We start from the raw sequence: 17,846 nt of genomic DNA, 5'->3' as shown, positions 1-17,846 counted from the left end.
TGATACAGAAATAATGAGAAATAATGATTGGTGAGGTGAAGCCTTACTTTAATTACTTCAGACATGATGACTGGGGAGTGTATACCATAATGCTCTACAGTGAGGTACACTTACAGAACCATAACTCACTACACAAGTCTGTAATGTTAAGTTTAAATACAAACTCATTATAGATTCCAGAGATCTGTTACTTATGTTGATTCAGTCTTTGTAAAGGAGCTTATGACACCTTTACCAGCACCTCATTGTGTGAGGCGATTAGTCTGGCTGTAACATAGCATGCTTGTATACACACAAATATGCAGGTTTTTGTTTGCTGTGTGCGCAATCTTTTATGCACTGCCTGTGTGACTGAGCATTACGTAAATTTAAATAAATAAGTCTGGGATAAGATGTTATGTGTCGGATGTACTTTTCTTACAGAATGCTGTTTAAATGAGCAGCCTGACCTAAATCATAAGCCTTTCACTACACAACCTCGTTCTCATTAACAGAGGTCAACAGCAGCAATGATCATTTGAATGGAAATTCGTTTCAGCATTTAACAAATCCGTCTTATACAAAAGCAATCTAGCCCACGGTTGTGTGTTTCCTCTTAAGAAGAGTGAGACACAAGGAGGCCACAAAGTGAACTGGTTTCCAATTCACTGTGAGTTAATCAATCTGGATTGGTCTTGGCTGAGTTTGGGTATTAGAACGAGGTTGTAGGAAGATGATGTCAGAGAGCAGATACTCACCACAGGCGCTGTGAAATGCGAGAGGTTAGACTTCCTCTGCTGGGGGACATTATAGCTCTGATACAGTACTATCCCATACTGTGAAAACAGGAGAGAAGACACAGCAAGAACTTAGACTCACAGCACTGGATTTATCTGTGATAACAAGACATAAAAGTAAAGCAAGTACCTTGAGCAGTCTGAAGGCAGTCATCCAGCAGGTCCTGCTCTGTTCATCCTCAGCACACAGCATCTTTAGCTCCTTACAGTCACTTCTCACTTTGCTGGGCTAAAACCAAACAGCAGACACAGTGGGATGTTAAATTAATGACATACACATCATGAACATGAGCGTTTAGGGCTTATTCTGGTTTTTGGCATTTCTGTTTTTTGTATATTAAGACCTTCAAACTTGTGACAGGCAGGACAAGACTACCAGGCCACATAGTTGCATATTATAATCACTGTTAAAGGCACAGTGACCTTTTCTGAACAATGAGAAGTAAAGTACAACAGTAGCACAATTAGAGAAGAGTCATTAATTTGGCCAACACACATTAATACCAGATACAGAGCAATGTCTCTCTAAAGCTTGCTAATGTTAGCTAGCATTAGCCACCTTAGGCTACTGGTCACACCAGACCAGGTAAGTTTGCAGCAGTAAAACATCTGAGTGTATTTGAACAATAGGTCATTTTACTGTTTTTCATTTATGAAAGGAAGAATGTATTATTTCTTATTTAAGAAGTTAAATAGTCTTGCTTCAAAAGGAAAATGGCGTCCTAACAGTAACAGCTTTAATATGACTACACCAAATCAACCAATTGCTCTTCAATTCAGTGATGCTCTCCACAGTGCTGTAATAAAACAACTTATGAATTCAGTACAATATTCAATACAGGCTCCACAGTTCCACACACTCACAATACCAACCGTGACTGAACTTAGTTCTTCATTTAATCTTCCTCTGCCTTAAAATGTGCTTTAGCAGTCTTACTTTTAAAAAAAAGCTTTTATATTGATCCTACAGAAAACATCAACTGCTGCTGTCAACTGCTGCCTTTCTCAGGCAGCAGCTGACTCCTCAGACATTTCATGGTTAATGAATGACAGTCGATTACACCCTCTATCATTTACTGTATGCAAACAACAATATATTGTTGCACCCCTACCAGCACGAACAAGCATCACAGCACAGACTTTCTCCTTCTCCACCAGTTACAAGGACGTTAGACACACTGCTCCTTACATGCATCCCCTACCGATAAATTCATTCATGTCGCCATAGCAACAATCCAGCCACCCCCAGCCACCAAGTAAAATCCTTAACCCAATCCTGCACTGTCACCCCCGCATCTGACATGCTGGTCGTCTAGCGTGCGTGTGTGTGTGTGTGTGTGTGTGTGTGTGTGTGTGCAAGAGAGAGGTGAAGGGGGGTTAGGCGGACCAGATTCCCTGTACCATCCTGGCTTATCCCACCAGGCTTATCCCAGATCAGCAGGTGACCCACCACAGAAATCTCCTGGAGTGGGACACACAGTGCTGAGTGTGTGTTTGAACCCCCCCTGGGAGGTTTTAACCCTCGTGTCCTCTGACACACACACGCATACACATACACACACACACACAGATACAATGTTTGTACAGGGGAAGCAGGTGTATCTGTTACGAAGCGGTTTTACTGATGATCACAATAGTCATCCACGTCTAATATGAGGGACACAGTTTGCAGTTTCACTTGTTTTATGGGAGTCTTTGCACACTGAAATACAGGCTTGCCCTAGAGGAATGTTAAATTATCTCATCTAATCTCGCAGATTTATTTGCTTTTCTAGAAAAAAAAAACTATTTTCAGCGCCAGGTTAAATGACTGGCTGAATTTTGTGCTGCAGTGTTTTCTTATGTGTGTTACCTTGATGCAGAACTGGTAGTCTGTGGGGGCATTGTGGAGTTTTCTGCCGGTGATTATGGTGAAGATGTTACTGTCTTCCAGATCTGACAGCAGCTGCAGGTGTCGGGGCTCCTGTTCAGTCGGGGAGAGGTGAAGGTCAGCGGGAGAGGGAGAGGGAGAAGGGTGTCAGTGACAGTATGTAGAAAAGGATCATGGATTGCTTTAAAGTATTTTACATTGGTACAAGTTTTCTTCTGCTTAGGAAAAATGCAAAAGTAACATTTGAGGTTTTCGGTTTATTTTTATGTTTTTCATTTTATTGGATTGGATGATGCATTAACACTTCTGGGATATTACACCAGCAAATATGATGAAACAAAGAAAGCGTGAGCATAAACAAAAAAATTGGTGAAGACTCTTAACTGTGCTACACATCGACAAACATGTCACTGGACAAGTTCAACCATCAATTGGGTCTCCACAGCTGTCAAACTGTGACATGCTGTCGGTCATAAAGAAATCCTAGTTTCACACTCTATACTGCGCTGATTTATCACCTTGGATGTTCCTTTAGTAGAGTAGTAGAGACCAGAGCGTCGCAAGAACATGTAGAGCTTCTTCCAGGACTTGCGTCCAGGCTCCTTCACGTACAGATAGCCCTGGATCTCTGGACAGCTGCTGGAGTTCAGAAAGTTCTGCCAAAAACACACAAAAAAAAAATCAATCAATCAAGTATATTTGTCACGTGTAATCATATAAGGTACAATCACAGTGAAATGTAATCCCACCAGTTCCTTCAATTTGTGCATTAAAAAGAGCTTAAATAGAATAGGAATAGTAATAAACATATTTGAATGACTGGAGAAGGGGGAGGGGGGCAGTATTAGGCAGTGACCTCATTTAGGAAGTGGGAGCACTGCTGTGATGGGAACTGCACTTAACAGAAATGTTTGTGTTTCTGCTTTTGCATCCTGGAAACTACATGTTCCTAGATGTTGTAAAATCCATTTTAAAAAAAGAATATGAATTAGGCTCTTTTATCTATATTCCTAAAAGTCTGGCAATGACATCACCGGGTGAATGTTAGTAGATTGCAAGAACCATGTGTGTGTGTGTTTATGCATATTTTTGGACTACCAGATGTCCCCACGATGATAAAGATTCTCCACAGTGTTTACTGCTTTCACTCCTTCATAGGGCCTCTAGTTTAGGGTTAGGATTTAGGTTTAGCTTAAGCTTAAGGTTTATGACTAAGTTTCTGATTATATTAGGGTTTAAATGAAGGGTTAGGTAATGAATCAAGTCCTTATATGGGCTAAGATTAGTGTGAAGTGTGTGTCTCCCCTCACTGAGTCATCCCCTCACCTGTAAGAGCTGTGACTGAGGGATTGAGCCATCAGACTCCTGACACCAAGCCACCATCTGCTCTGGAAAAAAGTTCTGGATGGAAAAACACACAGAGAGACACTGACAATGAGTGATAGAGAGAGAGAGGCACTAGAAACCACTTAGTGTATATACAAGCTCAGAGTGGGGTAGTGTTTCTCTATGAAGAATATGCCTCTCTCTTTGTTGTGAGTGTGTGTGTGTGTGTGTGTGTGTGTGTGTGTGTGTGTGTGTGTGTGTCCGATGTGCACAAGAACTCAAAGACAAAGTGGTGGGGGCGAGAGAGGTAGATAAAGAGAGAGAGAGGGAGAGAGAGAGAGAGGGCACTCCAGCCTGGGAGTAGATGCAGTATGATCTCACCCGCTGATGTAATCCCCTTTAGCCAGCAGCGCTACTCTTAGCGTGATTGACAGGCCGCGGCCAGCACTCTGGTGTTTTACTGTGCTCATTACCACAGAGCTGAGGTCACCTGCTGGCTCTGACACACACCTAAATCACCACAGCAATAATGTCACCGTATACACGGTAAGCACATAACAGCAGAGCCCCACGCTGAGTCCACATCAGCAAAAGATGCCACACTAACCAGCTAAAGCTGAGTCGCTGGCTGTCAGGTGCAGGTTTGTGTCTTCAGAACAATCAGAGAATGACGTTATATTTTAGCTTAAGCTTTTATCCAAAACGAGTTCGAGTGAGTGCATCACCAGATAGAAGAAAGAAATGGGATAGCATAGTGTGACACAAAAAACATGAGAATACTGAGACACGACACAAAGAGAGTATTGTGTACAAAGTTAGACTGATAGGGGACAATACTGGGCTTTTATTAAGCATGAATCTCATTCCATCAGCATGAATAATGGATAAAAATGGTATCAATTGTAGAATTGTATTGTATGGAAGTGTAACTCAATAGAAAAGTGCATGAATAACATTTAATATTTTTAGCCATGCTAGCACGGCTTTAAGGGATGCTAATGTCGGTCTATCACCACTTTCGCCCAGACTGAAATAGAGCAACGACTACTGGATGAACTTCCATGAAATTTAGCACATGTATCAATGACTCCAGAACTCCCCTCCCACATACACACACACACACACACTCTCCCATAGCGCCACCTTGAGGCTGACATTTGTAGTTTCAAGAGAGATGTTTCGGCAATGATTGTCCTCAGGATGAATTGTAAAAACTTTGGTGACCTCTTAACTTTTCAGCATGTTAGCATTGTCATCGCAAATTCATTAAAACAACATGTCGCACAACTCTTCTCCAGTACACCGTCCTTTATTCACTGGATGTTTTCACAACCCTTCAAGGCAAGATAACCGACATGCAGCGTGTTTTCATTTTGATAGACTAGGATTGGAGCCCACACATTGTCTGGGCCTCGCTGTGTGTGCTGAGCACATTAGCATGCTGACATTAGCATTTAGCTCAAAGCACCGCTGTACAGCCTCACAGAGCTGCTAGCATTACTTTAGACTCATGGTGTTGTTCTGACTATCAATTAAGTCTTTTTTTAGGGGAAAAATGATAGTTTCAAAGCTATTCATAGCAAGTTCATAAGGTATGCCACCATGTCTAGAAAAATAATTCCGGTGGACTGCATGCTTGTAATTTTTGGCATAAAAAACAAATCAAACGTTAGGGTTTTTAATGTCAGCATGAATTTTTAAGCTATTAGCAGCTTCAATCCTAAAATATCACGCTGGAAAATTGGCTAAACCCCAGCTGGGTGTGTGTATGTGTGGCTGTGTGTGTGTGAGCGTGTGTGTATGGCAGTGTATTTGTAGGGCTGCGTGCTAAACTGAAGCAGTTACAGAAAGGTCATTTCAGGGATGCGAGAGACTCACCAGGGGGTTCCTGAAGAATTCATATTTGGCATAGTTCTTCCTGAAGAGGAATTTACTGTCGCTGCTCATGGAGGCTTGAACCTGAACCACCAGCTCATGGTCCTCCAGACATCTCTCTGCACCAGGACACACAGACAGACAGCGTTAGTCACTGTGTTATCTTTGTATTATCCTCGGGGATGTAGAGACAAACCCAGATTTTAAACATCAGTTTACGCAGCTTTAGGGCTGATTCCTGTGTCAAATCCAAATATGAAAATCTATTTAAAAAATCTAAATTTAAGCATTTTAAAAATATTATTTACACTGTAACTGTAGTTTCACTGTTAACTCTTCTTTTGTGTTACTTTGAGGGCAGAATAACAAGCAGCTCTTTTGCATGCGTTTCCTCCCTCTCTCTTAATTTTCTCTTATTAATATTGAAAGCATATTCTGAAATGTCCTTGTCACCAGAGGACATTGTTTACTGTGTGCTGGTGAACAACGTCCTCTGGCAGCAGAAAACAACAACTTTTTGACGTGCTGAAACCAATTTACTGCTTAAAAAAGCTTTTTTACTAGCAAAAGAATTTACCACCTTTTTTTAAAATGATGTAAATTCACAGTAAAAATCATAGTTAGTAATGCTAATCTGATATACAGCAGGTTATATGATGATTTAAATTAAGCATAAACACTATTAACATGCATTGGCTGTCTTTATTATAATTATCACTAACTCTATTGTTTTAACCGACTTCTTCATTTGCCACGACATCATTGGTTATACTTCTGTATACAGTGACACAGCAAGAAAAATCGTTTGTTACTAAGAGACAAGAAAGGGAGTAAGAGGTTAAATGAGGAGGGACTGTGAAAAGAAGAAGCACTGTGAGGCAGGGAGGGAGTAGGTGAAGGTGGAGAGGAGAAGTGGTATGAGATGGAGAGGGGGGAAGGAGGAGCGGGAGGAGGAGGAGGAGGAGAAGGAGGAGGAGGAGGTGGTGGCGGTAGTGGGGGCATTGCAGGAAGATGATGTCATGTATTTAGGCTGATTGCTGAGAGCAGTGAAGCCATAAGCAAAGTACAAGCCACAGACAAACACACAACCACACATTAAGAGCTCACACAGGCCTAACCTGCTCACTGTGCACCACACAGGCCCAATTACTTTCTCAATGTATGTGTGTGTGTGTGTGTGTGTGTGTGTGTGTGTGGGTGTGTAATGTCCTCTTTCTTGAAGTTCAGGGTATATGATCTCAGAGTGAGGCCGATTAGAAATTGATAGTGACAGGATGTTCTCTGGACACACACACACACACACACACACACACACACACACACACACACACACACATATGGAATGATAGCAACCAGGATTTTGGACTAACTCTCCTTTTTTTAAGTGAAAACATACACACACACAAAGTCTTACATATATTTTGGTGGAACTGTAGTTTTTTTGCTAAAAAAAAGTATCCTGGCTGCAGTTTAGGGGTGGAAATGTCTCTGTGTGTGTGTTTGTGTGTGTGTGTGAGTGTGTGTGTGTGTGCGCACGCTGGCTGCAAGCAGGGGAATTTCCTGTGGAGGGTTAAGTAAAGATTGATTGGCTAGGAGGGCTAGGGGCTCGTCCGACGGAGAACGACGATTGGTGCCTTGCAGCTCTGGTATGACGCTTTAGTCCAGGCCTCTCCACCCTCCTCCCCCCTCCCCCCTCTCTGTCTCTCTTTCTCTCTCCCTTCATCTCTCTCTCTCGTTTTCCCTCCCTCCCTCTCCTCACCTCACATTCCATCTCTCCAGTGCACTTTTTTTTCCAGAAACGCAGATCAAGCAGCAAAGCACAAAGCGATCCTTTGACTCTAAAAATACGACTCTGGGAGTAGGAAAGCCTCACCGAGGACAAAGACAGACCCGGAAAAAAATAAAAAAATTGAATGTAGCTTCAAAAGGAGACACGGCAAAAAGTGAGGAAGCAAAGCATGAGTCCTGTGTTTTTTCCCCCGGAGCGTATTATTGAGAAGGAACAGGCATGTGTGCAGAACATGGAAAATGCTGAATTCTACGACCAGCGCTACCTCACTGACTCATATAGAAGGCATACGAGATCTCGTGCCATGCTCAAGTGAACATACACACTGAGGGCACACACAAGCGACTATCCCCACCCATGCAGAAACACACAAAAGGGGTATAGACACAGACACACACATACGAGACCGATACACACCTGCAGAAAGAACATGTACCCTAAAAATTCCACTGCAGACATATGCAGATGTCTATTTAAATGTTTTCCCCCATCTTTTCATTTGCAGAATGGTATTTATACACATTCCTACAGCCGGTATAAATCTTCCTGACATATTTTCACGGTATGTATCACAGTTTGTGGTGTAAAAATCATGTTTGCCAAGCAAAGATAGAGTCTTTAAGAAGATTTTTACTTATATTAGTGATGGTTGGCTTCACTGGATGATGTAATGTTTAACCAGCTTTTCATAAACTTTTGCATCATTTCATGCAGTATACACAATGTGCACACAGAAATGCTCAAATGTAGAATTTATGTCCATTCCTGCAAAAAAAAAAAAAAATGCATGAAAAGACACGAAAGTTTGCCAAATCCATGCAAGGGTGAACACACACTCGCTATATATACATACACACACATCCTTACCAAGGCCGAGGATGGGGTGGTGCTCCACCAGCGTCCAGGCGTTGTCATCCAGACAGTGGCTCTTGTAGACCAGGAGCTGACAGACATCTCTGGCCGTCATGTCTGCTGGGATCTCCACCACTTTACCAGCCCCATCCTCGCTCCACACCTTCACTATCTGAAAACACACATGGGGATAATGATGGGAATATGTATGTAAGAGCAGCGAAGGTCACGTTGTCAGTGGAAAAGCTGGAAAAAGTCTAATAACAGCCGTGACGCATCGTGCTTTTCGAGAAATCAAATCCACAGAGAAAAGGGAGAAAGCAACAGATCAGGGGTTACATTTACCTCCATAATCAGGCGCTTTGTCAAGTCCACACTTAAAAAGTCCTGTTCATATTATTCTGTTACTCCAACAAGAGAACCACTTAAAAAAAAAACAAAAAAAAAAACGATGACGTTTAGGAAAGGTCGGCCGGCCCCTGCGCTCTCAGTTCAACCCTTTTGTCCACGGCTCAACCAAACTCACACACACGCACATCCACGAATACGCATGTAGATCTGCTTGTGCACAACCCACAATGACACGTTTTCTGTCGCATCGAACAATACCCAGAGTCGGAGAAGGAAAAAGTAGAAAAAAACATATATTCACACTTGGATGGTGAAATAACACGGTGCATTTACACATGTTGCATTTTGAGTATGTCCTTAAAAATGTCACGGCTGGGAGCAGCAAGTGGGTATAGTTCAAAGCCGAAGTACCTCCCATTGTTGCGCCATTTTGAACCATTTCAGCCAAGTGCCCAAAGCAACATTTAAACCGGGTGTAATTTTGCCTTTTTCGAGTGTGTTGCTCCACGGATAACCATAGACCAGCTGCTTCACACCACTGTATTTGCAGATTCACATACACAGCACCGAGAGATTGCTTTCACATGCAGCGTAATACACAAACACACGATAAATATGAGCAAATGAACATTGGAAAGTGCTTAAAACCCACAAAGACGACTCCGATTGTTTTTCCGTATATCAGAGAGAAGACGTACTGTATGTGTTATGTTTGTGTGTGTATTCTCACACACCCACGTACTTAACATCTTCTGTCCACAGCAGGGATTCTGCTGAAAATTCAGCTGCCCTGCACTTCACACAAAGCCACCGGGAACAACTATTGAAAATTACATGAAACAAGACACAAAGCTGGTGATGTGCGAGGGCCGAGGGGGGGCATGGAAAATTAAGTCGAACAATGGCACCGCGATGTGTGGAAACACACAAAACACCAAAAAACGACAGCAACGGTGGCCTAGAAATGACACAAAACACCACAAGCACCAATACGGCGACACTAAGAGAGACTCCGAATGCAACCACAAACGTCACAGCGCTCTCTGCCCCTGCAAAGCCAGAAGACTCCCTCGTCTTGTCCCACACGCCCCCATTATAAAAAAAAGTAATATCATGACGCATGAGTTTTGTTTTAGAAAAGTTTTAGAAACAGCAAAGAGGAAAAAATGCAAAGATCCTCATCGCTGCAAACTGACAACCACAGAAACACACACGTACACACGCGCAGCTCACGACGGACATCCAGAAAAGAAACGAACACACACAAGTCTCTTACCTCGACAGCCTGAAAGAGGCAACAGTCTGGAGAGCAGGATGGCATTTTCACACTGAGACGCTCTCCAGTGACACAGAGAGACAGAGAGAGAGAGTGAGAGGGAGGGAGGGGGAGGAGGAGGAGGAGAGGAGAGGGAGGAAAGGAAGTCAGGAAGAGAGAGAGAGAGAGAGAGAGAGAGAGAGGGAGGGAGAGGGAGGGAGGGACAGATTGGCAAGGAGAATGCAAGAGAGGTAAGAGGGAAGAGGGGGGAGGAGGGAGGAAGTGACAGAGGAAGGACGACAGTGAAAGAGAGACAGAGCAAAAGAGAGACAGCCTGCCCCTTCTTCTCGTGCTGGGCAGCATAAAGGCTGAGCTGCGAGGAGTGGTATGAGCTGCCGCTCCTGTCTCCCTCCTCCTCCTCCACCTCCTCCTCCTCACACTGGATTAACCCAGTGTGGGATTTTTAAACGGTGAGCTGCTACCTGTCACGTACTCTACACTCTTATCTTCAGGGCTGCATTCAAATCCCCTCCTCCCGCTCCCCCCCCCAAAAAAAGATCACTGTCAGCTCCTTTTACTGATGGCGCCGTACCAAAAGTAAAAGTCTTTTTCTCCCTAAAACACACCCACAACTCCCCTCACACACACACATGCACATAGAGAACAAGCTCAATGTACTCAACTACTAAGCCAATCACTGTACACACACATCCCTTATTCTTATGCATCCACTGACATTTCCTTTTGAGCTGCCTGACGGTTTCAATTTCTACCCCCTCCCTCTTTCCCTCTTATCTTCCTCCTCTTCCTCTTCCTCCTCCTCAGCTGTATGTGAAATACTATGCGAGAGTGTTAGGACCAGAGCAACATGTGTAACGTACACTCACGGCTTCGAGGTCACAAAGAAGGCAGATGTACAAAGTTTTTTTAAAAAGCGGAAAAAAAAAAACCCAACGTGGGGTGATTGGATCTGAAGCTGTATGGATCACGTGTCGGGCGTTTGGGCTTCACTGAGGGGGTCAAGGGAGGGGTAGAAAAGGAGGGGTAGGAGGGAGGTGGTTGCTCAGCAAATCTGCCTGGCCTCAGGAGAGAGGTAGACAGAGAAAGAGAGAGAGAGAGAGAGGGAGGGAGAGGGAGATAAAGAAAAAGAAGGAGGGGGGTAGTGGTGGTGGTGGGGGGGGGGGGTGGTAGAGAAAGAGAAAAGAGGGAGAGCTATGGAGGAATGTCAGTAATGCAATACTGAGTCATAATCAGGCTCATGTGTAGAGCGCAGGCCAACCCAGCTGGCCCCTAATACAGTGTGCATGAGAACTATGAGCGACACGCACACGCACGCACACACACACACACACACACACACACACACACATTCTCAAAAGAGGAAGACGAAATGTAAACTATGACAACTGGCTCCAGCAGTTTTTTGACTTTACTGCTGAACTTTTTCCTTCAGTCTCACGCGGCAGCTTTGCAGCCATCTGGGGAGGAGTATAACACTTGGCTCTTACTCAGTGTATGTATGTGTATGTGTGTGTGTGTGTGTGTGTGAGTGTGAGGATAATGCATGTTCATGTATGTGATGAGCACATGTGAAAGAAAGGATGGGTGAAGAAGCAGAGAGAAAAACTCACTTTCTCGTTCAGTTCAATCCAAGTTTTCTTTCTTATTTCTTCTGTACATGTTTTCTTTTGTTTTTGTGCTTGTTCTTTAACTTTCTAACAACTGTTTCTACCCTTCAGGTCCTTAAAATACTTAGCTGTCTATCCTTAGATCTTTACATGATATACTTTAACTCACCTTGGCTTTTTCCTCCTCTCTCTATTTTCCCTTCCCCCCACTTCCCTCTCTTTCTCCTCCAGGGGAGGGTGAGGGGTGGATTGATTCATTCAGAGTGGAGGGGGGAGGGGTAGTGAGGGGCTCTGCTTACATCTTATCTTTTTATATGCCATCATGTGCTGCCCGGGGATTTTTTTTTTAAATTGTACAGTCAGTTGCCTATTTACAAATCCAGCAGACACAGAGCAACATTTGGGATTATATGTGGTCATGTTTCTGGCCATCTGATGAATTTAAGTCCAACATCCACGCTCCTTTTAGATCTGTTTTGCTTTCAACCAACTTTTGAGAAATATATCTGAAATATATCTGTTTAGTTGCTAAACGCTCCACTGTGTCCTTAACTTTGCTGTTTGGTGCTGGACAGGTAACAGGTACAGCTGGTTTATCAGAACATTTTTGCCGAAAACAACTACCTGCTGCGGCTGGAAATGATGCTGATGAGAGCTGTGGGAGTGAACAAAAGCAGTAAAGCTGCAGGTCATATAACCAAAACAATGAGCTGAAAGATGCTAAAACGGAGTAAAGCTGATTGGAACTGCAGAGTCATCTGTGGGTTCATCACTAAGAGCCACACCTTTCACATTAGACGTAGTCATTTTCCCACTTTTGATGTAAAAACATTGATTAGCAGTTTTAATGTATAAGTTACCGGAGCAATTAATAAAATCTTCAAGTTGTTTGTTTGTTTTTTTTTACAAATAATGTAACACATGGTGATATAAAGAACCTATTATTCTATTATAAAGGGCGTGACCTTTTTATTCATAACAAAATATGTTTAATGGCTAAGGAAAGACACATTATCCTGCAGTTATTTTACTACCAGCTGCTACAACCCTCTAAATGATAACTTGTCCGGAGGAGGCTGCCACAGTAGACTAACACACCCATCCCTAATGTCAGCATCTGAACGCTGGTTGGTGGTGACTTCTCTCCCTGGTCTACTCCAGCATCAGTTGTCTTTCATGTCTGTAAGTGGTCAGGTTTCAAGCCAGACAGAGCTGATTAGCTCTGCAGACAGGCCAAACTCAATTTCACCTCACTAGAGCGCCACCACAAAGCCTCACTGAGTGGCTCACCTCCCCACCTCCCCACGACCTAACACTAATACACACACACACACACACACACACACACACACACACACACACACACACACACACACACACACACACACACACACAGTCAGACAAAATGCCTCTGACTGACTGACGGATGTGTACAAGTCAGTTCTAGGAATCCTTTCACATGTAAGTATCACCCTTAGATTATTAAGTCATGTGGGCAGTTAATTCGATCAATACGACAAAACATAAGTCAAATTTTGACCTGCCAGATGTAAAAATTTTAAAAAGTAACTTGGGTGGATTAGGCAGAAAAGCTTACACAGTGATTTATTTTTCCATCCACACATCAACATTCATATAATTTGTCTGAAGAGGAAACAAAAAGATCTCCGACCTCAATTCCACAAAAAAATGAATGCCTGTTCAATTGTTTAGTCATGTACAGGATATGATGAATCCCATGAAATGAGGAGTATGTCTAAACTAGAGTATGGCTCCTGAACAGTCTCAACAGAGAAACCCACAAGTTCTGAGGTCTTTTAAATAATCGATAAAAGATCATTATTTGGCTGCATTTGTTTGTTTGTTTGTTTGTTTTATGGGAGTTTTAGTTTGACAGTATGTGACAGATGAAATCCTCAGACAACACATTCAGGCGTGTGTGTGTGTGTGTGTGTGTGTCAAAGAAGTATATGTTCCCTGAGAAATCGCAAAGTTATGTACATCATCACATTGGCACAGCATGTAAAAAAATCAAAAAGAGAAACTCAAACATCACATAAATCTTCATATTACACACAAACACTCTCCTTCAATGACATTTACTCAGAGATTTGTGTTTTTAACTTATATAGCCATGTCATTATAAGCTTACTCTTTTGAACAAGCATTCTCTGCCATCATTACACGCACAAGCACACACACACACACACACATGTTCATGCACTTGATCTGATTGCAGTGGGTCAGCAGACCATTGCGTGCAGAAGTACATCAGCTGACCACAGACAAAGGCGAGGGTATGTGTGACTCAGAGCTTTAGTCTTAAATTAGTTGTCATGACATTGCTACAGTGGATACACCGCGTGGAGACACAGGCTGGATATCTGGGCTGTACATAGAATTGGGATAGTTGTTTATAAATTGTATATATGAGTTTATGGATGAGTAGTTGAGAAAGGGGTAGGACTAAATAAGTGTGTACTTCTTCCTACTCCTTTTTGAATATGTAATATTTCATTTGTGTTGTTTTGTTGTTTTACATGTTCGAAATAAAAATTGACTAACACTAAACTAAACAGATTATATAGCCATCAAGTCATCAAGTTTTGTTGTAGGGATGGATCATAAAAAACTAATATTTATCGTTTTGGAGGTATTGTCGACTTTTGTAATTTGCTATTTTTCAAGCAAGTGATGCCGTTAATATAATTTGTATGTGCTAAACTTCAGTATTACCCAACCACTAAGAAAAGATTGGCTGCTAAAAACTGCTTTCATTACTACTTTATAGTATTAAATGATACAATGGAGGCAGTATATTATCAAAGCAACACTACCAGATGGAGTGAACTTTAAAAAAGAATCAACAATCTTGTTTAGTGAGATCCAGCACTTCAGAGTTGTCACACAATAGCTCCACAACGACTGAGAATCCCCATAGACATACTCCACAACAACAACGCTGATTCGAGCAAGGAGGACAGACTATAAAAATGAAGATGGATATAGTCAAACTAGCATCACAATATTAGCACCAGACATGTATTAGACATCAAAGAATCTGTAAACAAGAGGGTCCGGTTATGCTGGAGTTTACAGCCGCAGCTCTGTGAGGCTGCACTTTGGCACAGTGGTGCTTTGAGCTAAATGCTGACGTCAGCATGTTAACATGGTCACAATGACAATGATAACATAATGATGTTTAGCAGGTAATGTTGACTATGAAGTTCTGAAAAGTCAAAGTTCAATCTTCCATCGGCCAACAATGTGTTTTAGACCTTTTTCACGGAAGATGTCTTAACATGCCAGAGTAGAAAAAGCACAGTTGATGGCTGCATTCCATTCAGCTGCTTCTGGTATTGTGCATGCTGGCTCACTGTCGCTGTCCTGGCTTATTGGGACACTTGGATGGAGTCATCGTTAATATTATTAGTAACACCTGTGCTTTTACTACTATGAGAGGTCAAACTTTCTGCTGTGAAAAGGGTCTATATTGCAGTTATACACAATAATCATCTCTGATAGTCCTCATCTGCTCTCTTGTTCTTTTCCAACTGTTTGTCCCCCCTTCGTGTCCCCCGAACCCATGTCTCACTCATGAACCCTGACGTCACATGACCTTGTGTCCCAGACTGTCCTTTCTGTGTGTATACCGACTGACCGACCAATTGACATCATTACCCCCAGAGTCACACCAACACCCAATTGATCAGACTGTAGACAGCAAAGTATGATTCCTCTTTGTCCATAGTCTGCTTTATCTTTTGTAAAATTTCGCAAGCACCAAATATTTCAATAATCAGACCATGCACTGAATAGCAAACCATGAGAAACTGACTTTTGCACATCCCTTTTTTTTTATTAAAACCCTCTTTTCTCTTGCCTTCTTCCACAGGGAGGTCGGAGGTCAGGGTCAGCTGCAGAACAGTGAACCCAGAGCTGGAGGGGAACCAGTGTGTTGCTCAAAGCTACTTTAGCACGGTTGCTGTTTGCCAACACACGGGGCTTGAACCTGAATCCTCTGGTTGAAGGATAGTGTCTTTAACCACTGGGGCTCCCTACCGTTCCTGATGTTTGTAATGCCGCCTCTCTGGCCACAAATAAAAGCGAGAATTGCGTTACAGCAGCCGGCATCCTGATGCCAAAGTAAACTCATTTACCCAGTGGTGACAGACAGGACCCGACCAAATCCTTGTGAAAGCCGGGGCAATATGACTGAACTGTATGGTGTAAGACTACCACAACTTGCGTGGGAAATGGCAGCTACAGTCTGACAGCCCAGTGCTAACTTCAGTCAGGCTACTGAATTAGCTTTGCTTAGCAGCTACTAGACCCATTTATAGGGTTAAATAAGATTTACAGGTGGGTATTCCCCTTAACTTATTTATAAAATCCGATGGAGATGCAGCGTCATGTTATCTGTTCATGATACCCTGAGGACAAATCCATTTATGTTATCAAAGGCAACGCGGGCCATAAACCTGTCATGTCACGCACATACTCAGTTTTACTGGCTCATAATGTAAGCTGTGTATCCCAGTGAGAAAGACTGAAGCTTAGTGAAGAATGTTCAGATTCCAACTCAACAGCTGGAGGGAGACTGTGAGAGAGATCCTACGATAAAACCATGCCAATGCAAATACTATGCAACTATGTCTGTAGACCAACGCACGGCACGTCTGAGAGTCTTGTCTGCATTGTTGTGTAAGCCATCCTCAGTGCATCTCGCTGACTGAACCCCTCTCCAGACTACATAACCAAACTGACCTGCACACATCCATGCATACATGTACACAACCATCTTCAATCCATGCATAAGCTAAACTCATATAGCCTCTCTGTTAGCTCACAGAGGATATTACACAACATAGCATGACAACTGAGGTGCTGACGTCTGGAGTTAAAGGCTACGGTGTGGTCAGTCTGCCGCCTGTCTTGCTGAACTTAAGTGATTTGATCAGTGAAGGTCTCATTCAATCATCCGAAGACTAGCCATGGCTGATTTTAAGCATTAAAGCAGATTAAAGTACATGATAGCTCCACACGCATCCAGCGAAGGAGGTCAGTTAATGCTGGTAAGATGTTGAGCAGAGCATGAAAAACTCAATTTAGCATTTTTAGACATTTGTGTATCATTGTCAAGTTAACTAACAATTGCACGCGGATCAAACCATGCTGGAGATTTTTGCTAGCTTCTATCTCACGCTGGTAGTTTTTGTTTCCCATGATCTCCATCACCTCCACTTGCACATTTATCAGTCTCCCAGCCACCTCCTGCGCTTCTTCGGCCAAAGGTTTTTCTCTTTTGCTGACGATGATAAACATGATGGAATGTTGGAAGTGATGTTTCCATGTGCCTTTCGCTCCTTCCAGCACAAGCTTTATCGCTGTTCACGCTGGAAGAATAGTACAATCTCTCTGAGTTCTGCCATTAAGTAGTCTTGAAGAATTTCCTGCCTATTCCAATCTGGTGACATGCCATGAAAAATACAGTAAAGAGGATGCAAAAACTTCCAGTGTTCTCAGTGATCTGTTTGAAAGATGCTGTTGATGTGACATACATAGCGTATGCAAAGCGGCTTTAATGATGCACACAAACATCTAACTGTAGTTAAAAACACATTCACCAAATACAAAAAATTATGAATCCAAATCTATTCTGTTACAGGTACTGACTGATTATTGGCCCTTTAAGATACACCAGACAATAGTTAAATGAACTGAACTGGGTAAAATGAAGATGTTCTGGGAAAAAGACACACAAGGCTCAAACACAAACAAAAGGCCTTTTGTGGAGACTGCAAACTTGCTCTCTGACTCCAGACCTTGTGAGATGATGTCAACGAAATCACATGTGTATGTGCGTGTCAACTGAATAATGCCACCTGTGTGTGTGTGTGTGTGTGTGTGTGTGTGTGTGTGTGTGTGTGTGCGCGCGTGAGTGTTTCCAGCAAGAAAGAGTGAGCATCTAAAATAACTTTTATTGTTCAGGGTGGGCATCCTGAAAACATCTTAGAGAAGGATGGAACATTCCTGGGACAGGAGGCTCTGCCGGGGGAAGGAAGGGCTAGGTTAGGCACAAACACACACGCGCACACACACACACACACACAAACGCACACAC

General features: G+C 42.7%; 1 protein-coding gene across 8 annotated transcripts in view; it reads right to left on the bottom strand.

The window, feature by feature from the left end:
- Nucleotides 1-17,846, bottom strand: part of LOC121912922 (growth factor receptor-bound protein 10-like) — a 48,019-nt gene that overhangs the window by 6,016 nt on the left and 24,157 nt on the right. For 7 of the 8 annotated variants that reach the window (XM_042435477.1, XM_042435474.1, XM_042435478.1 and 4 more), the window contains 7 exons: nucleotides 8,504-8,660; nucleotides 5,851-5,966; nucleotides 3,973-4,047; nucleotides 3,165-3,302; nucleotides 2,629-2,739; nucleotides 907-1,005; nucleotides 738-815 (listed from right to left, as the gene is read on the bottom strand). In XM_042435477.1, the coding sequence (XP_042291411.1) occupies nucleotides 738-815; nucleotides 907-1,005; nucleotides 2,629-2,739; nucleotides 3,165-3,302; nucleotides 3,973-4,047; nucleotides 5,851-5,966; nucleotides 8,504-8,660 (774 nt within the window). Of the gene's footprint in view, nucleotides 1-737; nucleotides 816-906; nucleotides 1,006-2,628; nucleotides 2,740-3,164; nucleotides 3,303-3,972; nucleotides 4,048-5,850; nucleotides 5,967-8,503; nucleotides 8,661-10,115; nucleotides 10,199-17,846 lie in introns of those variants that run through there. The other variant, XM_042435481.1, reaches the window with a different exon arrangement.

The sequence above is a fragment of the Thunnus maccoyii genome, chromosome 15, assembly GCF_910596095.1.
Source record: "Thunnus maccoyii chromosome 15, fThuMac1.1, whole genome shotgun sequence".
In the NCBI taxonomy this organism is placed as follows: domain Eukaryota; kingdom Metazoa; phylum Chordata; class Actinopteri; order Scombriformes; family Scombridae; genus Thunnus; species Thunnus maccoyii.
This window is presented reverse-complemented; position numbering and strand designations above follow the sequence as displayed.